We start from the raw sequence: 23,757 nt of genomic DNA, 5'->3' as shown, positions 1-23,757 counted from the left end.
TAAAGTCAGGCAAACAAAGCAGGTGCACCAGTGCCCTCTCCTGGTAGGTCCCCCATGGCTCCAATAACCCCCCCCCCCCCAAAAAAACACTGCACATGTTGGTTAAAATGGAGGCACTCAAACCAAGTAGTACTTTCGAAAGGTGTATAACATCCCGTCAGCTTTTTGCTCAGCCATCGACTTGAGATAATGTGCCATAACAAAAATGCTGGAGGTATGCTTCCGTTGGCGGTCAACCCTACTTTTGTCATGCTATTCAAACAAAAACATTCCAACACACTGGCCAGAAAATAAAATAAATGCACCCAGAGTCCCCGTTCAAAAGGCTTAAGGCTTTTTACAATCTGCCCAAACTCAAACCGAGACACCAAGCACACGCCTCCATCTTCATCTAGCAGTGCCTCAAATAAACCAGACTCAAGTATTGGAGGGGGAAGTTTTAGTGTTGCCAAGCAACAACACTGCCACCTACACATTATGGGATGTGTGGGAAACCAGTGTTGGCGCAAGGTGCAACTATAAAGAGAACAATTGCTTAGAAAATAAAGTTGTCCAATTGCATTTCTGCATGCAGTAAATACATGCTGTTTGTGGAATTTCAATTTCAATGACAGCTGAGTCAGAGATTTGCGATGTCATTCATCTTTATTGCGAGAAAAGGAGAAGCTTCAATGGTCCTTGGAGGCCGTTCAGACTTAATACAATTTTACTGGCTCATAAATAAGAAAAGAACCCTCAATAGCTCGGAAGATTAGGACCTTCACTTTCATAACTGAAATGCAAGACATATTTCTAAATAACAAGGTGATGAACACCCTGTGAACTTAGAATTTTATGAACACATGCCTCTATGGGGGACTTATATGTGAATAATAAAATTGCTCACTTCCAACACTTTCACTAAACTCATGATTTACAATAATTATTCAAAGTAGCTCAAGCTAGCCGACTCAACGTCCCTCATTTGGAAGACGTTAATGTGAAGAAAACTTTTCACAACTTGAGAAAAAAAATAATAATTTTTAAACAGAACCAAGTATTTCTCTTGTGATATTTACAATTTGATGTTCTCCTTCTTAATCAATGCTTCCAGCTTCAGACACTGGGTTTACCCCACATACGACATTGTGAGATATACACCACCAACACTTGGTGTGCATTATGAAGCACATTGGGGCAAATAAAGTAAAAAAAATTGCATGACTGTCAAAATATCAACATTAAATATCCCCAATATCCTGTTTAATCATTTGTTTCTGGTTTTGTTTTGTTTATTTTCAGAGATTGCAGAACAATTGATGGAATCGAGAATGGCTCGGTAGCCTTTGGGTGAGCTTCAACCTGGTGCAACGACTTAAGGCCCAGGGAAACCCAAGATAAATGTCCTTTCAGAACACAGGAAATCGGTCCAAAATATGCATTTTGTTCCTAAATTTCACTGCAGACGATCAAATAGCTAGGCGGATGCTTAAACCGGTCGCCTCCAGTACGCAAAACCAAAGTACAGAATCTGAGGGAACCTCACTTAACTGCAGCCACTTTTGACCATGGTTACGACTACCCTGCTTCAAGTTTTATGAAAGGATAGTTGTGTTTTGTTCATGCAGTGACTTTATGTGGTATTGATTTAAAAAAACATATAATAATAATAGATCTATCATGATTTAATCGCCATTTTCTGCATGGACTGGGATCAAACCTCTATGTTGACTTTTGCAAACCGGTACTGGAGCGAGTTGGGGTTACGCAGCAGCAGCCAGCCTCTCTGCTCCACCGGTTGGCTGAGGAGGGTGCTGAGGAGGCCGGCCAGGCTCACAAAGCCCAGGGCCTCGCCACAACCGGAGGACAGGGAGAAGTCTCCCTGCGTGACCCAGCCCAGTGCCACGCGGGAACAGTGGCCGGTGACACTCGGGAGAGGGCGTGGCCACAGTCCGAAGGTGAGGTCAGGGGATGAGGAGGGGCCGGGGATCTCAGTCAGGAGTGTGGGGCGGGAGGACTGGGAAGTAGTGTCAGAGGAGTGGGGTGTGGGCCCCAAGGGCTGGTCTGTGGCGTTGGAGGGCTGGTCTGTGGCGTCAGAGGGCTGGGGAGTAGGGCCAGAGGGCTGGGGAGTAGGGCCAGAGGGCTGGGGAGTAGGGCCAGAGGGCTGGGGAGTAGGGCCAGAGGGCTGGGGAGTAGGGCCAGAGGGCTGGGGAGGTTTCGGGTCAGAGATTTTGGGCATTTCAGACTGCGAGGAGTCCATCTTGCGGCGCTTTGTTTTGCTTTTGAAGTGGTCTTTGTGAGGGGGCTCCTGCGGCCCGCTGCAGCCGGGCTCCTTGAGCCGCAGTCTCAAGTCCTCCAGGGTAGGTGCGCACACCAGGGCGTGGAGTTCCGGTTTTCCCTTCAACGGCAGCGATAGACGCACCCAGACCAGGCTCCGCCCGTGGGCCGAGAGTAAGGAGGAGGCAGACAAGCTGTCCAGAGGCAGCGTGTCCCTGCCGCGACGGGACCTCTGACCTTTGGAGGTGGTGGGTCTGCACCAGTCGGAGAGCAGCCTCAGAGACTTCCTGTGCCTGGACAAGATAGAAAAAAAACACAGTGCAGTGTAAAACTCACAATGAATAATTAATGCTTAACAAATGTATCAACCGAGTGGTCTTAAAAATACAAAATTCCTCACTTGCTAATGGACAAATTCAAAGGGCAGCCAAAATGAATTATGAAATCAATCTGAATTGTTTTGCTCATAAAATGTGGCATCATTCACTGCTGGTGTTGCTGTTTTTTTTGTTTTGTTTTTTTAAATGAGGATAGATTCAACTCTTCCCCCTCTGCTAATCTGGATGATGAATTACAGCAATTTGAAAGTGGATGTACTCTGGGTATTCTCATCATGGGGCGCCATGATGATGGCAGCAGGGCAGGATTAGGGCTATGTATCACGCCTGTCAAAAGCTGCAGAAGAAGCTCACAGAAAAAAGCAGAGGGATTAAAACCCACAGCAAAAGTCAACTGCTACGAGACAGTTATAAATTCGATTTAGTGGCACACTGTTTTAAAGTATGAATCCTTAAGTTGGTTTGTAATGGGTGGATTACACTACAATACCCAGAATTCCGTGGTTTAACCTCGTCTTCACAATAAAACGGTCACATTCTTTTCTTGAAAGGGTGTGTCTTAATCTTTTCTTCTCATTGATCACCTCATTCAGAAAGGTAAAGAAATAATCTGCTGGAAAATATTATGAATCCACACAGGTGGAAAGGATGGGAAACGACAATGAAACTCTCTGTACCTCAGGACAGAGAAGGCACTTTGGAATCCTTCAGTGGCCGCCTGTGCTCCAGCATTTTGGGCCCAACTCTGTCCTTGTCTATCACTTGTGATCAGCTCCCACTCCTCGGCCAGCTGTCGCCAGGGGCAACGGAACGGAGCCAGGCAACCATGTTTGATGTAGTTGGTTCTCTTGGCAGGCGGGCGCCTATGGGAGAGGTGGGAAGGTTAAGTCCCCATCAAACTGCTGGGGCAGCCAAGTTTTGTAGAGAATTTTACTGTTCATGTGACCCGCTGCGTGCTAAGCCACCGCATTTCACTGCGCTGTAAAAACATCGAAAATTCTATTCTTGTGTCAAAAATGAGACTGAAATGTTCCTCAAGTTGTTTTCTATCTCTCAACGTATTTTCAAAACTGAGTTTAATTTCTAAATATTAGATAAATATTAAAATGTTGAGGATACATGATCCATCAGCATTAGACAGCGTGGGGTCACGCAAGTATAGTGAGCATGAACTTAGAATGAAAAAAATCACATGTGTTACACATGGTTCCGCTGCAGAACAGCTCCGCAACTGCGATCAGAGCAATCTTTTCTCCAAACAAAGCAAATAAAAAACAGTTTTTATTCTGGATGTATTTCATTTACTCCTTTCCTGCTGCTGCGTAGCAGATCACTTCTGAAAAAATTCCTGCCCGTGTTCTCATGTGGCGGTGGCAAGGGCCCTGTGGTCTGGAACCTCACTAGAGAACATTCCAACTCTGTGATGGTTAGGGGGCTTGGGACCATGTACCTCGGCTCAAGCTCACGGATGAAATCTTGGAATCCAGACCCATGCAAGAATTTAATTGCCCGCATATCTTCAACATGATCAACAGGTCAATTTATCTGTGATCGCCGTTTGGCGGTTAGCTGGTAATCCTTGCGATTACCAGTGGTCATTTGTGCCTGCTTTGGCTACGGTGTTGGGGGAGGGGGGGGGGGGGGGTGCTGAGACTGATGCCGGAGAGTGACAGACAGGGCAGCAGAGCACACGGCGTGGCACAGACAAAGCTCATTCATTTGCGTGCACAAACAGGACGTATGTGAGCAACATTTTTATAAAAGAATTCTGCTGAAACACTGCATTTTTTCACCCAATGTTAATTTGCAGATCTGAATTTCTTTTTACCCCCCCCAATTCAAATGGCATTCAAATAACAAAACATCTTTTGGCAACCCTAATGTTCCTTACTTTTATAAAAGTCCACACACTGTCATTCAGATTTAATGGTAATGCTGTGATGCTTGGTGAAGTTTAAAGATTTCCGTTCTCAAACATGTACAGCATGTGTCTGGTTAATCTATGAAGCAGGTCTTGCATTACACTAGATAGTCATTTTTTGGCAGACATTCTGGTGTTCCTCAGAACATTCATACTACTTGAAAGATGTTGAGCGTTTCCCTTCCTTCACAGATCGTATAGGCTCTGGGCATTTCAACGGAGAGGCCTGTCGGCAGAACTATTGTACAGTCACAGCTGTTTTTGGGGGTAAACTGGAAAGTAATAGATATGTATGGAACCGGGTTTAGGTGGAATGTAGGTGGGACAAAGCGCCCCTCTTAAAAGGCCAAGACTCTCTTGTTGCCGTTTCTCCCAATGTAATCACCTGTCCCTTTTATAGTTATGTTTGGCTAAAACGGTGCCATTTTGGTGGACACAATCCGTTATGAAGAAATCTGATTATGTTGGTGTTAAGAATGCGTAAACATCTGTATGACTCATTACATTTGTGTGACTCAGCGATATTACAAATAAAACTCTGTTGCTTGTGTAGCGTGTGTCGTTGGCAGTGCAGGGAAATTTTGCTCATGCTTTTTAATTGATCATTATCAAATTCACTTCTTGTACATGTCTGATCTTCGTCGGGGAAAGGCGGAACCCAACAACAGAAACTACGTATAGTGGAGCCCATGCATAATGCAAATCCATTGAATGGCTGTTTGAAAATGGGATTCCGTCACAAAATACTATTACAGATTATCTCTTTAAACTAAATGTAGCGAACCTGCAATGTGCAAGTAAAATGGCTTCACTTTAAAAAAAGGAAAATCCATCTGGGTTGGTTTATATAAATTGAATAAATCAAAATGTAAAATCCATAAATTGTTGCTGGGAAAGCCGTTAGAAATTATGGTAAGGGCTGGAAGCACTGCTAACCTTTTAAACTTGTCCAGGAGCTCTGCCTCCTGTTCTTTTTGGAAACGGACACCAGCGGCGCAGTCCGGGTAATCGTGGGGGAAGTGGGGAGCTCCTTTGTTCTGCGAGTGTTTTAGGCTAACCTTCAGACCTCCAATACGGACACCTCTGTACACCTGTGAGAGAAACAAATTGCACAGTTCCACAGTGTGGAAATAATGTCTGATTATTGTTTGTTGGTCAATAGAAACTTTCTCACCTCATAAACCAATGCCATCAGATCCAGAAGTTGCAGAGTGAGCCAAAATTTTACAAGTGGAATGGCAACTAAGCCAATAATAAATGAAATCTATATGAGGACCAGCCAACTCGTCAACCACAAAACATTTCATATTCTAAGTCTTCAGGTACAGGGAACGCTATATTCTCAATTTAGTCCCCTTATGATTCATTGATTTCCAGAAAATATATGATTTTTCCCCAGAGAGAACACAAAGTTATGAAACTGCTGCAAATACTTTGATTTAGTCATTTAGTAAACTATCCAAACCAACTAGCAAATCAGTACATTTCACAGTAGAAGTTGAATGAGAGTCCAGGTGAACCAGACCTACCAGTGGGACCCAAAAGGCCATCCCCCAGCCCTTGGGGAGAAGTAGGTCCCAACCGCTGCCCCAGGAGCTCATCTCCTGCCCCGTCTGCTTCCCAGGCTGGTGTACCAGCAGGACTGGGACCCGGCCCTGCAGCGGGGTGGGGCTCAGCCTGGAGCCTGGCACCAACACCTCCCTCCTCATGCGGTTCATCTCCTGTCGAGACGGCGCATGGGAAAGATTAAAAGGGGGAGGGCTACTTAAAACCCTACGCGCTCTGTGACGCACAAGAGATGGATGCTCCACTACATCACAAACTAAAGATGAACATACAAGGCAATAACACCAGAAGCGCGGAAGGGAACGTCCGAGCCCTGTTTTCATCCTGCCGTGGCCTTTCCTAAATATCTGCACTCCAAACGCCTACAAGGCTAGAAGTGGAATAGCGCAATGAGAAAAAAACAGATGCATTCGATTTTCTAACATTTAGCAACACAATTTCCACCTTAATGTGCACAATCTCACTGTACTGCTGGTACCAAACTGGAAAAAGGTCTCTACCCCTGCATTGCACTATTTTCGTAATAGGCGTTATAGAAAATATCATAATTTAAGATATACCAATTATACAATCTGATAATATATAATAATCAGATAGAATTTCACCTGGGACCAGATCAGATGAAGGATGCCAAGATACAGTGATGGGTGGTCAAACGTGCGCTCAACAAAACTAAGAAGCTTCTCGAGGAGTTGTGGACTGTTGAAATTAGATGACGCACCTGCATTTTATTCTTACCAAAACAGAATTGCACTTATTACAGTTTTAGACTGGGTATTCATTACCTGCTCTGACATCTTGTTGTTGGTGACATTGTCGCGGACTTTGGCGTCCCACAGGGAGCTCTGACAACAATGCTCTGGCACGCCGTGCAACGTCAGCTCCCTCCTCTTCTCCACATCCACCTCTGAGGGACAAAAAAAAAAGAAAGAAAGAAAGCGGACAAACGGCCGTCACCCGTATGACCCGCGTCCGCATTGCGCAAGAGATTGAAATCCTCAGCCCCTGGTCACACCGGCACCTAGGGCTGCGACACTTTGCGCCAAATTAAATTAATTACAATCCAAATAGACTTGATCTACTGAATATTCCAATATTCAAGAATATTCAGTCTTCAATTAAATTTGCAAATCTATGCCATCAACTATTTGTTGTCGAATGAGGAAGTCAACATTTGAGCCGTATCATTTATAATATTTCACACAGCTCTGCAAGAATATAAACTGTTACACCGTAGAGTGACCTGGCGTGGTTTGCGATCAGTTGTGAGCCAGGAGTAGAAGGCTAAATAATGCTTCCTTTGCAGTCTACTTCGCAATGCATGCCGAGGAATCTCGTCTTGTCAATTTCTGTCATGACCGGGGCTTTGGGTTGAAATGTCTGGAGAATTATACTTGGTGCACTTGGCAGATTTGTGTTTGACACATGTTTTACTCTGCTATTAAGACCACTCTTTTGTTTTTGGGTTAGGTTTTGCAAAAGAAATAAAGAAAAAATAACTAATCTATACTGCTTCAAAGAAGGGAGTTAGTTTAAAATTGTCTGCATTCCTCTCTTAGCTACCCGGCAGGTCAATTGGGACACAGTAAATCATTTGCAAAGGCTTTTGGTTGTTAATGGAAATAAGGTTTTACAGCACATGGGAGTATATGATAACACAATGTATACTCACCCATGAGTTCCTGTCAAGAATTGGCATAACTGGCAAATTAGCTTATATTTACAGGTTTTGCAAATGATCTGTAACTCCCTAATCATTTGCTATTTGGTCCCAGAACCCGACTAAATAGTGCTGTTGATTGAAATGCGCAAAAATGTCAACAGCATTGCTGCAATTCTGCTGCAAAAATGACTCCATCCTAGTGTTTTCAGTTTGGATGTTGCGGTGAGGCCCCAGCACTAACCATTTACAGTGGGTTGCATAAACACTTCTATACTACGACTAATATACTTAATCTTCAGGTTGGTTTCCTCACTGTATCATTGTGAATACACTTTGTGAACTGTGTTCAGAGGTGGTCGTTTTGGGTCAAGTTCTTCATTTGAAATGTATGCGTCAAGCCTGCCCACAAGGTCTTGGTCTGAGTACAGGGTCCTGCCAGGATTCGAACCTGGCACATCTGCATGGCCAGGCAGAGGCTCCCCAGGAGCACAGAACCAGATTTGTACTCTGTGAACCAGCCTCGGGACTTCAAGCGCCTCTCCTCAGATATTGCCTATGAAACACAACTTTTTGTCCCTATAAAACCCTGCAGCTCTGTTGACAGTGTGGCTGTCACACACTGTCTGGTGTTTTGGTGCTTGACAAACCATGGTGCACCGCTTATAACACAGTCACTATAAGACGTAATGTTTCAAATTCCGTATTGGCTTTCTCTGAACATTGCTTTACGTTCCACATTGCAGGACATACTCGGATCTTGATTTGTTTAAGACCCTGCACACTTTTAAAGAACATACTTATAACAATGAAACTGACTACTGCTAGTTGTGGAAAGATTTTCTACCTTCAGTTTGTTATAGCTGGAGGATATCACCCCTCTTGAGTATCATCGAGATAAAATAAGACAACACTTTATTAATCCCCCAGGGGAAATGCATGCTAGCTTTTACCTTGTGCCAGCAGTACATCGGGCAAAGCTTTGCCCCTCTTCTTAGGCAGGTTCACTCTGGGGTCATCTACATTCAGACCCAGCACTGTGCCTGGTGGGATCTCTCCTGTGGAGTAGATGCCTGGGGGAAACAAAACCAGGTTATAGCCACACACACACACACACCATCGTGTAGCAAGGTAATGGGCTGCAGGCCCAGAGGAAAACTGGAATGATAACCAATTCAGGAAGGGAGGATGTCAAGAATATGGAAAAAAAAAACAAAAACAAAAAAAAACTGTTTTGGGTAGAACTTGGTGTGATTAACTGGTTTCACTATTAACAAAGCTTCAAAAAGCCACGATTCCCAAATGTATTTTAGAACCTAGCGACATTCTCTCAAAAGGCAGCATTTAACTGGGTTTTGTGTCGGAAACCGCCATCACTTTCAGGGCGAAGTGTCCTGTAATTGATATTAGCCACCAGTCCACCCAGAAGGGTTTAAGTCAGTAGAGTGTTGCATTATAAATATCCCAATAATGATCGTACGGTCAAAATCTCATAGTGTGAGATACCTACCTTTGAGAATCTGAAAAGTATCTGCTTGCTGCCGATGTAGGGCCATCTTACTCCCGTCTCTACAGTGCTCAGGCCACCAAAGGGAGGATGTCTGAGATTTGTTAGGGGGCTAAAAACAGAGAAATCAGTTATACATGTGAAACAATTGCGACTCCCATTTCAACGTTTGTAATACAAAATGTCTCACGTCGCAGTCCGTAGCGGGCTCCAAGGTTTCTGTGAGAACAGAATGTGACTGTGGTCCAATGAGACGATACCGCACAAGCTCCATCGTCAGGTCACTGCAACAAAAGAAAACACCTGAATATGAAATGCAAACTGTATAATAAAACTCTTTAAGTCAATAAGCCAATATCTGGAACCAATGAATCAGTCTGGAAGAGTTCAAAAATGATTCCAATACAACTTATTAGATACCAATTTTCTTATAGCTAAAATACATAATTAAAAATCCTAAAAGGTCTTCCAGCATGAGTTAAAGCCATTGTGCAAGGCTAATGTTTTTTGAGTGGCACTGTGCAATGTATAATAAAGTTAAAAAAAAAAAAAAAAAAAAAGTTCTCCACAAAATGATGTGGGGAGAAGGATTTTGCGATTTTGACAATTTTCCTCCAAAATTTTTTTGCAGAATAGCCAACATTCTGACATTTTCATAATCAGAAGACAGCAAATCCCTCTTTCCCTCATCCAACGTTTCTGTTACACAATTACTGAATGTCTACTGTAAAAATGTGGATGCTGCATATTTTGTCACACCGACACTGATGTTAGTTGGTTAATAACATAAAATACATATTGTGGTGGATGGGATGACTGAGCAGCCACATTTGATGCTTGTTGGTTGGGCTAACGAGCATCAGGTTTGAAAACCCCATCCACACACATCTCTACAATAAACCGCCGTGTGGTGGCGAATCTGCCAGAGTGGGTACTGTGGCAGATTCGCCACCGCATGCCACCCAAGGGGCGTGTTCATGGACCTCCGGCACAGAGACACAGAGGACGGGGGGTTGTAAACACCAGTTCATTGTAGAGATGAGACTAGGTGGAATTAACCAGGTGCAGATGGAACAAGTCATGACACAGGCCTCCCATCCTGAATGAGAGCCATCCCATCCGACACATAGATATAGGAGATAAATAAAAGATAGATATCTATCCAGACATTGAATTATCTCAAGTTCCAATTTGGAATAAATGGATATCTGGATTCACAAACTATAACTAGTGAGGTTCTGAAGCCAGCTTAGATTACTGGACTAACTTTATAACAATTCCTGTTGATCTGGAGGTCCAGGTTGTGGGGGTGTTCGGAGCTCTGGTTCCATCCCCGAGGATCTTCTTCACTGGAGGTCCGTCAGCATCCCTGCAGCTGCGCTTCCTTTTAGTCCCGATTACCTGTTCGGCCTGGGGGGGCTTTGCAGGCAGCGGCTCTGGCGTTGGGACCACACCTGCGGGGGCCACTGCTGGAGTGACGGGCAGGAAAACTGCCTCACAGCACTGGCATGCGCTTTGCAATTCCGGGAGCAGATCCTAGAAGCAGGAAGTGTGAAGGTATGCAAGACTGACCCAAGAGAACATCCTAAATTCACGGGCCAAATGATTAAAGACATTAAATAAAGTACAAAGTCAGCGGTCGGTGAAGGGAGTATTTTTCCACTTCAACAGTAGCTGCTACCTAGTCAATCTGAAAAACACACCCTTTTCGGTAAACAGCCATGTTCCATCTTTATCTGACTCATATATAGAATATATATAAGTATGATACTTTTTATTGGTAAAGGCAATGGAAGTCAAAAAATCGTATTAAATCACACTTTTAATCTGGACTAAGTAAAATGGCCGTTCTTAGTCATGGTTTAAAATAGTTTCAGACTTGCCCTTGTCTTGGTTTAAAAAAAAATAATAATAATCTCCAGGAGGACGATAAGCGCTAAACCAGGTCTATCATAAATCTTAAATTAAACCTGGCAAGAGGCAGGTTTAACTTTGGATTAATGGAATTGGGCCTACAGGTCGACCTTGACAATAGAGAAAATGGTTTATCTGGACTAAGACTAGCATTAAGGCCAGACAGAAGGCGCTGACTGGGTCTCCATGATCTCAGTGTAGGACTTTCTAGTTTAGAACACATTAATATTAAATGAAGCATCTTCTCAGAAAGGTATTTTAAAAATTCTCTTAAAATCTTGTGACAGTAGAAGTTCAGGCGAGACCCCATGAAACCCACCGTACCTGTTTCAGTGTGGGATGTGTCCAAATCCATAGCTGTCTGTGTGTGGAGCCCTGCGTCCGGGGTTTCCAGAGAAAGGTGACGGGGCCCAGGGGCTGCGAGGGGTAGTGCCCAGCTCTGTAGACGACCACACTGCCCTGCCTTCGCCCTGACAAGGAGACTGCCGTTGCGAACGTAGGACCTGTTGTTCAATACTGATACGATTAGCACTATAAAGTATGATATTATCAGAATAGTTTTTTAATGCAACATAATAGCGCAAAAGATTCAACAGGCAAAATAAATAGCGAAGCTAAATATGAGGAAGAGTAGTGCTGATCAGTGCGGGTAACAGATACTGTATGTGTACAGGTGCTTTTGTAGACGATTACCTGTTTCCTTGCTGGTGAGCTGCGACAGACAGGCCAGTAGCTGCTCCTCCTCCCCCTGCAGCTCGATGCAGCAGTGGTAGGACAGATCCTGCACAGATTAGACAAATCAAAATAGCTTTACATGAATCCATTCATTTGAAACATTCTTTAACATTAAAATAATACGATAATTCTCCTTAAACATTCTCCTTCTGCTACTTATTGAAAACATTGATGTGACTTTATAGACATGTAAATGCTTCATGAATAACATAAGATAAAACATTATTTACCTTTGAGGGAACTAGCTGTGTAAACAGTTACTTGAGGTATTACAGTAAAAAAGGTGCATAAAAAGTGAAAAATTAAATAAAACAAATTATGAAAATCACTGTTATGTGTTTTTACAGCATTAATATAACGCATAATGTAGCTAAAGTAGGATGTTGCACTTAAGTGTGTAAACATAGAAATTAATTTAAAATCACAATTACTGTCACTGGACATGTAATGAGAAATAGTAACCACTAAAGGAAGCTACAGAAACTACACCGGCAATGCCAAAAGTGACTGCTCCACCATTATAAGGCTTCTTGGCCTAAATAAATAAAGAAGACATGATTGCCTGTTTGCCATTTGGTAGGGGGGGCATTTAAAAGAGGACTGACACACACACACACACACACACACACACACACACACACACACACACACACACACACACACACACACACACACACACACACACACACACACACACACACACACACACACACACACACACACCTGTAGCAGGCAGTGGCTGCTCATGGCTCTGTAGCAGGCGCGGTAGCACTTGGTGGTGGGCCTGTCTCCAAGGCAGTAGCCCCACTTCTTCAGCACGTGGAAGCGTTTGGCGTGCCAGATGTGGGTCTCCAGCCACACGTTCTTCCTCTGCCGCCGGTTGAACTCCAGCAGCATGTTGCCGTGGCGCCGGCGGGCCTTGCGGCTCTTGTTCTTGGCCTGTTCCTTCTTCTTCGGACCTGCCTTCAGGCTTTTCTCTCGCTAAAGAGACACGGGGGAGAAGAGCAGAATTTTAAAATGTCAACACTTTACTATCACGGTTAGGGATGTTCCGACCCGATCTCAAAGATCTGGTCAGATCAAGGAATTTTTTTTGACTGCATCGATATCTGTTCTATAAGCCTGATATGCTGAGACGGGAGCAATGCTGTGAGAGATGGGAGCATGCTGTGCTCTCGCGAGAAGAAGAAAGTGAGTACAGATCCAACATGGCAGCGCCCAGCTGCAGGAATTTTTTTTGACTGCATCGATATCTGTTCTATAAGCCTGATATGCTGAGACGGGAGCAATGCTGTGAGAGATGGGAGCATGCTGTGCTCTCGCGAGAAGAAGAAAGTGAGTACAGATCCAACATGGCAGCGCCCAGCTGCAGGAACTAAAACACAGAATCTGCTCTAATACACACACACACACACACACACACACACACACACACACACACACACACACACACACACACACACACACACACACACACACACACACACACACACACACACACACACACACACACACACACACAGAGAGAGAGAGAGAGAGAGAGAGAGAGAGAGAGAGAGAGAGAAGAAAAGAAACACCATGCGAAACCAAAGTGGAGGACCTCGAGAATTATATTGATTATTATTATAACGAGTATGTGATGGAAGAGAACCAGGACCGAAACAATCCAGCAAAAAGGAAGACGGCAGACTCATCAATGGATACCGATGATCTAATATCCAGCGTTGTAGAGGTTAGTGTTTTGGATGAGATTAAGAAGAAGCTGGACATGTTTGGTCCGCTCCTCAGAGACATTTCTGAGATCAAAGCCGGACTTTAATTCCTTTACCCACGGTCGGCAAGATTCAAAAAGACAACGCGGATCTAAAAACCTCTGTGAAGCCTCTCAACACGGAAATGGAGGCTGTAAAAAAAGAAGAGAAAATAATGAAAGACTATCCTGGATATCCAATCCAGAAGTATGCGGGAAAACCTCATCTTTTCTGGGATCCCAGAGAATACAGTCTCCAGAAAAAATGGTCAGAGACTTCCTCCACACCGCCCTAAAACTCCCCCACGGACACCTTCAAGCAGATCACCTTCCACCGGGTTCACTGACTGGGACGACGCGTGGGGAACCATGCGTAGCGGAGCCTCCGCGACCGGTTTTGAAAGAAAACAGCAGGATTGCAGTTTGGAAATACTTTGCATTTGAGGCAAAATGTCAACCTAAAAACCTAACCTTTTTTTCCCCTCCTCCAGACAGCGCTGTACCGTGTTTGCAGTCCCATGGCGATTTTACTGTCTTTTTATTTTACATCTATTTAAGTTTATGTTTGATTTTCTTTAATACATTTTATATTTTCCTAACTTGTATGAAGCCAATAGTGTAAGCACAACACAGATCTTTTTTGTTTCGGTTCAATAAGGGAACGGAGCAGCAGGGGGGCGCACAGTGGAGCGCAGATCACGGGCGCAACATCAATGGCGTCCCGATCCCGGAAATGTGCTACCTCAGTGCCCATTCACGCAAAAAAACAAAAACAAAAAAAATGCTGCACTGTGCCGTGGCGCATCGCATCCCGTGAGGAAACACACTGTCTCCTCTTTCAGTTGCTATGGGACTAAATTGAGTAAAAAATGGATGTTTTTTGTGTAAATACTTTACTTGTAAATAATAAATCCTACACTTCTGTAACGGGGAGAGTCTCTATTTCCCGACCAGACTTTAATATGACACAGTTTATTCATATTTAGAGCGTTTCAATTATTTTTTTTTCATATTTTTTTTTTTATAACACTTTTTTGATTACCTGTGGACATTTAGTTGATACATTTATTTAAAATACCGTATTTTCGCGACTATAAGGCGCATATAAACGTCTATTTTTTTCCTCAAAATGTGCGGCGCGCCCTAAAGTGCGGTGCGCCCTATGTGTGTTCCGCGGACATAAGGCGAGGTGGCCCGAGTTGGAGGAAAGACTCGAGCGGTGGATCATCGAGCAAAGAACGAGTGGGGCGAGCGTTTCGACGGTCACTGTTCGACTAAAAGCAGTAACGCTAGCGGAAGAAATTAAAATTGAACATTTTCAAGGAGGTCCGTCGTGGTGCTTTCGTTTTATGAAACGGTGCCATTTTTCCATCCGGACCAGGACTACAGTAGCGCAGCAACGTCCGGCGGATTATAATGAAAAGCTGGCGAGCTTCCACTCCTACTGCAGCAAACACATCGCCGACAAACGCATCCAGCCAAGCCACATCACCAACATGGACGAGGTGCCGCTCACTTTCGACATCCCGGTGAATCACACGGTGGAGAAGAAGGGGACCAGCACGGTAGCGATACGCACAACGGGGTATGAAAAGGCGCCGTTTACTGTTGTGCTTGGCTGCCACGCAAATGGACAGAAACTGCCGCCTATGGTGATTTTTAAGAGAAAGACTTTGCCTAAAGAGACTTTTCCAGCTGGAGTCGTTATTAAGGCAAATGAAAAGGGCTGGATGGATGAGGAGATGATGAAAGAGTGGCTGAGGGAGGTGTATGTAAGGAGACCAGGTGGTTTTTTCCACGCATCACCATCGCTGTTAATCTGTGACTCCATGCGTGCCCATCTCACAGCCGATGTGAAAAACAAGGTGAAACAAATGAACGCTGTGCTTGCTGTTATTCCGGGAGGTCTGACAAAGGAACTTCAACCGCTCGACATCGGTGTGAACCGGCCGTTCAAAGTAAGGCTGCGAGCGGCGTGGGAGCGATGGATGACCGACGGAGACCACGGTTTCACGAAAAGTGGAAGGCAGCGCCGGGCAAGTTACGCCACAGTTTGCGGATGGATTGTAGATGCTTGGGCTAACGTGTCTGCTGGCACTGTTGTTCGAGCTTTCGCAAAAGCCGGCATCATTTCCGAGGAGCCGCACGGCACGGAAAGTGACTCTGACAGCGAAGAAGGGGAAACTGGCATGTCTGATTTAGCGCAGCGGTTTGATTCAGAAACAGAGGGTGATGACTTCGATGGGTTTGATTAATACTTTGTAATAAATACATGAATAAAGCACAAACATACTCAGTTTTGCTCCCGCTCTATTTTTAAATACGCAGTAGAGGTATTTAAACGTAGTAGAGGATATGTACCGGTATATAAAACCCGCGCCCTATAATCCGGTGCGCCTTATGTGTGTGTTAAATACAGTAATGGCACACATAACTGAGACTGCGCCTTTTAGTACGGTGCGCCTTATGGTCGTGAAAATACGGTAAGTGTACTGCAAAGACAATACAGACAATAACATGAGTGTCAAAATTGCTGAAGCTAAAAGAACATTTGAGTCTCATTTATTATTATTATTATTATTAAATTATATATATATATATCTGCCACCCAGCGCTCTAAATATTGGCATCAGCAATTTTAAAACCCATATTGCTTGTCCACTAGCCATTACAGTAAGTATAAAATAGGGATGTTCGCCAAAGGAGGACAAATGAGTGTTCGGCTCAAGGCTGTGCTGGTAGATGGACACGGTTCTTCAAAACTGGACTGTCCGATCTAAAACTGGACGGTTACATTGTCTTTTAGGGGCTAATGTGATTTACGTTCAAATGTTTTTGCAGCTTTTTGAGATGTGACATTAACGCTGAACCAATAATCATTGGTTTTACACATATGTTGATTATGTTTATTGGTTATATATAATGTAATCAGACTTTGATTAAAGAAAAAAACTTTAAAATGATGCATCTGTCTGTGTCTCTGTATCACTGATGATACAGTGATAGAGAAACAGTGAGAGATAAGGTGTTTTCGCACTGAATAGTTGTGGGGACTCCCTGAGGGGAACTAGGAACTGGGGAGGTCCCCCAAGAGCTAGATACCTTCAAGGGCTTTTTTTCTGGTTGTATTTGCACTGTCTACATTCGACCGCACTCGTCTCTGTGCCAGAGGGCCCTGAAAACGGCACTTGGGTGGCGTGTGGCAGGCGAAACTGCCACAGTGGCACTCCGTTTGCTTCGTCACCCTGGGGGAGGAGGTGGGCCGTGCTGTTCCGGGGAATAAGCTCCCCTAGAAGGGGACCAGTTATTTTTTGTTGGACAGGTTGGTCTGAGGTATGGGAACCCTGTTTCAGAGTCTAGTGTTTTATCATTTTAGGTATGGTAACCCTGTGTCAGAGTCTGTATTATTAGGAATGGAAATCCTGTGTCCGAGTCCGGCATTTTTCTTTCCTTTGTTTCCCTCTGCTTGGTGTTGGGGGGGTGGGGTAGGCTTTGATTCTCCCTGGCCTCAGTTTGGTGTCCGTGGTATGTGGTGTGGGGATGGTGTGGTTTGAGCAGCCAGACCTGTCCTGGGTCGAGGTAATTGGGGCCCAGGATCGGTGTGGCTGTATACCTATTGCTCGTTGGTTGGTCTAACGAGCAATCAGTAAAACTCCCATCCCCACACAGACTCAGGAGAGGTGCCCTTGGCCGTTTCTCAATACCAAGAACGCGAAGTCCGGACTTGCGGACTTGGTAGTTCAGACTTGGCAAGTTTCGACTTGGTAGCACAGACTACCGGGGACGGGAGGACGCAGGACGGTCATTCTGCGAAATGCATTCTGGGATACTTGGCTGTCCCAAGTCCACACAAGTCACCACCGATGCAGCCTCGATAAAATGGGCGGAGCAAGTCCACATCCGGGCATTTAGACTGGACTTGGCTTGATGCGTACTTTGAATTGGAACAGTACTTGGGCTGCGACTGATGACGTTTCACAAGTCCACAAGAACACAAGTACAGACAAGAACGCAGATTGAGAAAGGGCCCTTGTCATGGCATGTGACATGTGTCCTCGGCGCCAGCTGTGGCCAATTGGACTGACTGGCCAATCACAGCAGCTGGGAAGGTTCTTATATGTCTGTTTGTCTTACAGTGAAAGAGCCACGGCAGGGAACGTGCGGAGCCCTCCGGAGAAATCCCAGTCGGAGCCTGTCTTTAAGTTATCTGTTTTGTTCAATGTTCCGCACATGAGCGTTTTTTGACTGGAACTGATATTAATAAAACAAGCCCTGCCGGCGCTTCTTCACGCTTAAAAATCATTACAATCTTACGATGGTTAAATTATGATTTTTGGGAATGTTGCTTTTTCTTTTATAGGGAACCCCAACATCTTCCAATTATTTTCCAATACTGTTGTAATTCTTACCATTCTGTTCGCCGCATCTCTCAGCCTGCAGGGCAGCCTCTTGGTGTTGTGGCTCATGGCCCGCCTCCTCATGTGTTTCGGCATGGCTCCAAACACATGGCAGCTGCCCGTAGCCTTTGTCACAGCTTTTAGCATGGCGGTAACTTCCGCAGCCCTGGCCGCCACAAACGCTTTGGCTGGATAGAGGCAGAGGGGAATGAATGGTTGTTATTTGTTTAACATTGCCATTTATTCACCTGCTGAAATAATGCCATGGATATCAGCTAAGACGAGGCCAATGCAGGTAGTGCACTGAGCCCAAGATTGTAATGACCTAATCCATAAGATTGTCTGTGTGTCATTCGTTTTTCCCTTGTCTTTGCTCTAAGGTCCTTTATCTACGTTTTGGCCAAACACCTTCCAGGGTAGCGATGTGGAACTCTGTTTACTGTGTATTCGTTTGGACAAGTACAACGATCATGACCTGAACATGCGCATGCGTCAGGACCCTACGAGCGATGGCTGACAACCATTGTGTTGTCCACCGCCTCCATTAAAAAGCAACTATCAGGTACTTTTTTATTTTGTATTAATTTACAATCTTGGGCTCGTACATCGATATCGGCCGATATTCACCTTGTTGCCATCAGCCTTTCAGCAGATAAGATGGCATTCACCGATGGCAGTGGCCGATGTATCTGTGTCACATCAATTTTGCGCTGGCTAAATACTGCAATGTGCGAAAGCAATTCTTTGATATTGCATTGGAATAGCTAGCAATGCTGCTATCCCCAAAATATCTCTCCCTTATGTGTATTAGACAATGTATGCATTGTACTTTTAACCTTTGTGTAACCTATGGTGTAAGTATGTACAAACTTGGATGTTGTTGGAACTAAATGTCCCGATTGTGCTGCGCTGAACGTCTAAACTGGAGCTAATCCGGTGAAACTCACATCACTAAACCTGTTGTTAGAAAGCTGATAGACCCTTTGTCGTCAAGCCAACCACAACAAGAAGTTTTTACCTGATTTATCACTATCATGAGCTGAGTATGCAATTTTTATTTATTTTTTTTTAAACGGTCGACCCCAACTTATCGTTGGAGAACCTAACTGGAACTCGAGTGAGAGCATTTTTTCCCTCTGTGCTTTTAAACACATTAAATAATAACTGAAGTTGTTGTGTAATCAATTCTTTATTTGATTTGTCTCATCCCTGAGTACAATAATACAAAATAAGATGCCTGCAGTGGTAAATTTCCACCACAAGTATTTCCCACACATAGACCGCCCAGGTACAGGTACTCCTCACTTAACAACCTACCTGTTTAACGACCGTTTGGACTTACGACTAGCTCTCCGACCAGTCGGTATTGTACCCTGCGTGCGCACTGCGCCTCCATGTCAAGCATCTCATCACGCATCACTGTTCTCAGTCTCGTTCTTGCAGTCTATCACTATTGACTACACTAGCCTTCGCGATAGCCACACCCCCTTACCGTGAAATAACACGGGTCCTCGCTTATCGAACAATTCGCTTAACGATATTTTTTATAATCTCAGATTTCCACTTAAAAACTGACTACATGAAATAAGAAACATAATTATACATACAAGTAGAACAGATAAAAGCTTGATTACTAACACAGTTGCATATAAGAATAAGTTTGTATGTGTGCCTTTACCAGGGATGAATTTGGGCAACTCCTTATCGTATCCCTCGCCATCTTTCTGATGTCCCCGGTGCCATCCACCACGGTAGTTGGGTTCCCCTTCATGGCTAGATGATCCGTGACCACTGTGACCTTGTGGAAAAACAACAATAAGACTATTGATTGATTGCTGCAGGAATAAAATGATGGGGAGAACAACCTTTTCACAATTATTAGGGCTGTACCCTAAATCAGAATTTTGTCGGTCGAATCCGATTTGGCTTTTCTATGGGAATATTCGACTAGTTGGTGGTGGGCAGGGCCGGCTCTTTCTATAGGCAAGATTGGCGGCCGCCCTAGGGCACCATCCCAAAAGGGGGGGGGGGGTGATTGGGGTGCATTTTGCACACCTGTCTCACTCTCCAATGGTACCGCTGATGTGCGCGCTGGCGATGGGGTGCCCACGATTGGCGTGCCAAAACAGTGGTTTTATTTTAGCTGTAGGTTGTTTTAGTTTACGTCTCCTTATGGAACGAAACAAGTGGGTATGGAATAGTAGTTTAGGGCCGCCCCGTGAAAGGGGGCGGCCCTAAACTACTACTAAACTACTATTAAAAATGATCGTTATTTAAAAATACTATTGATTTATTTAATATCAATATTCAATCTTCTCTTCTGTGTGCCAAAAATCCACTCATGTCTTCATGTCTATGTGATGATGGTCCCATTATGGTTTAATCCGCTGTCACAGGGACACTTCCTGAGAGGCCTCCAGTGGCGATGCCCTGTCTCTGCTGATCACACACACACACGCTTGGAGTGCACCCCAGAACCCTTCTGGTTGCATTCCTCCCGCCCCTCATTTACTGCCATAACTATGACAGGAAGCGGCCACGTTGTAGATTCAGTTTTCCTGGACCTAATTAACTGTTTTTCCAATACATGTTGTCCAATGTTTATGTTTATTTGTCTCACCCGTGGTGATTTTCCCCCTCTTGGAGTAGTGCTCAGTGGTTTTTAGACCCAAACATGATATAGTTCTCCAAAGAGGGGGGTTGCGAACGGATACGCTAGATGGCGGCTCCGCGTAACCTGCGTTCCTTTGGAGCATTGCTTGTGCACATCCACAGAAATAAACGCTACGTGTCCGTAAGATGCAATTCAACACATGACCAGCGGGGGGGGGGGGGGTATATTTGGATGTGACAGGCAGGTCTGCAGCAGACTCTGAACGAACTACAACAATGGTGGAAAGTTTTAAAGAGAAACTTGTATTGCTTGTCCGCAATTAATTGCATTTACAGCGATAAATATTCTTGCCGGACTAGCTGCGTGAGATCGTTATCATTTTACAAGTCGACGTGGAACCTCCTTGGTTTTTTTCACCTGAACGTCAGCAAAACCAAGGAGCTGATTGTGGACTTTAGGCGTGGATCACAATCGAGGACGCACGCGCCCTTGTGGATTAATGGGACTTCTGTCGATAGGGTGAGCAGCTTCAGATATCTGGGAGTCCACATCACAGAGGACTTAACATGGACTGTTCACACAGACACTCTGGTGAGAAAGGCGAGGCAGCGTCTCTACCACCTCAGGCAGCTGAGGAAATTCCGGGTCTCGGTGAGGATCCTCAAGTCCTTCTACTCTGGAGCAGTGGAGAGCATCCTGACAGGCAGCATCACTGCCTGGTTTGGGAACTGTACTGCCCAGGACAGGCGGGCCCTGCAGAGGGTGGTGGGTTCAGCTGAACGTACCACTGGAACTACCCTCCCCCCCTTTCAGGAGTTATACACCAGGAGGTGTAGTAGCAGAGCCCGTAGGATCATGAAGGATCCTCATCACCCCAACAACGGACTGTTTCAGCTGCTGCGGTCAGGCAAGCGCCTCCGCAGTCACGCAGCGAGAACAGAGAGACTGAGACGGAGTTTCTTCCCTCAAGCCATCAGAACTGTGAATGCTGACCTCACCAGGGGTCCTAACTGAGCCATGCACTAGGCTCCACTACCTACTGTACTGTATGTAGCATACTGTACTGCATACTGTATCACTGTTCAGGGTTGTTCGTGATGCCGTATTGCTGCGCCGTACTGTTGTATACTGTGCTGTATTATCCCAAACACTACCTCACACTATTCACATTCACATGCCACTTTAATTCACATGCCACTTTAAATGCACATATCTGTATATACATAGGCATATTCCTTCTATCTATTCCATTTTATTTCAATTTATTTTTTATTGTATTTTATCCTATATATTTTTTATCTTATTCTATAAGTATTCCACTTACTGTATTACGTTTTAGGAGTCAGTTAGTCGGTCTATTAGAAAGGAATTTTCTACTTTTTATTTTATTTTATTTTTGTACTTTTTCCTAGGACTTATTGTGTGCTATCACCGGGTGCGTTGCATTACATTTCACTGCATATATGTATGGAAGTATGTATATGTATGTGACAAATAAAAATCTTGAATCTTGAATCTTGAAAACCCTGCAAAAACAAATGGAAACAAATCTGAGACTTATGTACGAGCACGGAGGGAGATGCTGGAGAAACTGAGCGGGAACGGCGCCAATGCCGCGTTTTGTCCGGCAGTCTTTCTTGATCCCTTCTTCTCAAGAAGATATTTGATATCCCTCATCTGCCCCCTGCTGGATTTACTTTTTAATCATCCAGTCACACACAGAGTACGCAGGCAAGTATGTGGACAATAACGCACACACCACAGCCACTTGTCTATGCGTTAAAATAAAGATGTATATAAAAGATATAAATGTATATATACACATGTTAAAGAGCTTTATATTCATCCAGTGTTTCAGAAGTTGCACAGGCTTCTTATACTTTTAAAGGTGCAGTGTGTAGAATTTAGTGGCATCTAGCGGTGAGGTTGCAGATCGCAACCAACAGAACATATCTAGAGATGTTCAATTTCGAGACTGTGGGCGTAATTCTAAAAACCTCTAAATGTACGACAATTTCGACTTGGCATCGTTTCAAGGTATTTTTCCGTCAAAAGTGAAATGGTATGGAGCTGACTTGGAACCAGCCTGATTATTCACCTGTCAATAATGTATGACGAAAAAATGACCCTGCATCTTTCATAAATAATCCCATCACGGCTCTCGTCTCGGGCGAGTTCTGACAACGGACATATAAATAAAGATAAACAAGACATAAACAAGAAACGGGCCATGGCAGTACCTGACACGGGGGTTTCTCTGCAGTTCCGCGGGCCGTATTGTACACTGGCGGGCTGCTTGCTCAGTTTCTTCTCCCGCATCCTCTTCTTGGCTCCGGACATTTTTTTCCTGCAGAAATGCGACCAAATTATTATGGAGACTTGTACTTGCCCATCCAGGCGCACTAAATACCATCAGTCCAGTCGGGAGACAACTGAAACGTCACGTAGACGTACCGCGTTCAACTTCCTTTCACTATTTTACGAAATCCTGTGTAATGCAAGTCCAACCTTCAAAACGTTATAACGACGGTTCGGCGTTTTCTGAGCATCAACTTTACACACACACGCACGTCGTCAGACTACACGTGAGCGTGTGTTGGCGCATGCGTACTAGTGTCTTCCGGGTATTCGGCTGTATGTGTATTGTATAAGCGCCGCGAAAAAAAATCATACACGTGAAAAAAAACAAAAAAACAATCGGCATGCTTTTACTTTGGCTGTTTTATTCATACGACGTGTATAAAATGTAAAATTATATTTTCACATCTTAATTTCAAATCGACGTTGGATCAAAACATTACTTTTTTTCCGCAATCTTTACGCTATTTACGGTCAAACACAACAAGCGTGACCATGGTTGCGTTGCGTTAAAGAGCTGAGCTCGGTCAACTCGGCTCAGTGGTTCGCATCTCCGAGTTAAATGGGTTCCATTGCGATCTGTTCGGGGGTAATAGTGAATCCTGTCGCAAATAGTTGTTCGTTTCGTCAAGCTTGTCAATTCTACAAGTCGGAAAACGCATAACAATCTCAAAACAATATGGTAGTTTAGGTCTAAATAAGGGTATTTTATTATTTTTCTTCAAAGGGGTTCTATTCTCT

The 23,757-nt window shown here is 44.3% G+C and overlaps 1 protein-coding gene across 1 annotated transcript; it reads right to left on the bottom strand.

Moving 5' to 3' along the window:
• Positions 1-232: 232 nt before the first annotated feature.
• pop1 (POP1 homolog, ribonuclease P/MRP subunit) lies at positions 233-22,998 on the bottom strand (the record flags this gene model as incomplete). The annotated part of the gene is made up of 15 exons (XM_080004890.1): positions 233-2,549; positions 3,272-3,457; positions 5,452-5,606; positions 6,045-6,236; positions 6,867-6,988; positions 8,695-8,814; positions 9,252-9,360; positions 9,439-9,532; positions 10,516-10,784; positions 11,487-11,665; positions 11,856-11,943; positions 12,621-12,878; positions 18,057-18,232; positions 19,723-19,842; positions 22,899-22,998. 15 exons carry the CDS (start codon positions 22,996-22,998, stop codon positions 1,694-1,696), a joined length of 3,024 nt encoding a protein of 1,007 aa, XP_079861016.1. The 3' UTR covers positions 233-1,693.
• Between the last annotated feature and the right edge of the window lie 759 nt (positions 22,999-23,757).

The sequence above is a fragment of the Zeus faber genome, assembly GCF_960531495.2.
Source record: "Zeus faber genome assembly, chromosome: 8".
In the NCBI taxonomy this organism is placed as follows: domain Eukaryota; kingdom Metazoa; phylum Chordata; class Actinopteri; order Zeiformes; family Zeidae; genus Zeus; species Zeus faber.
The sequence above is the reverse complement of the archived record's forward strand: the minus strand, read 5'-3'. Positions and strand labels throughout refer to the sequence as shown.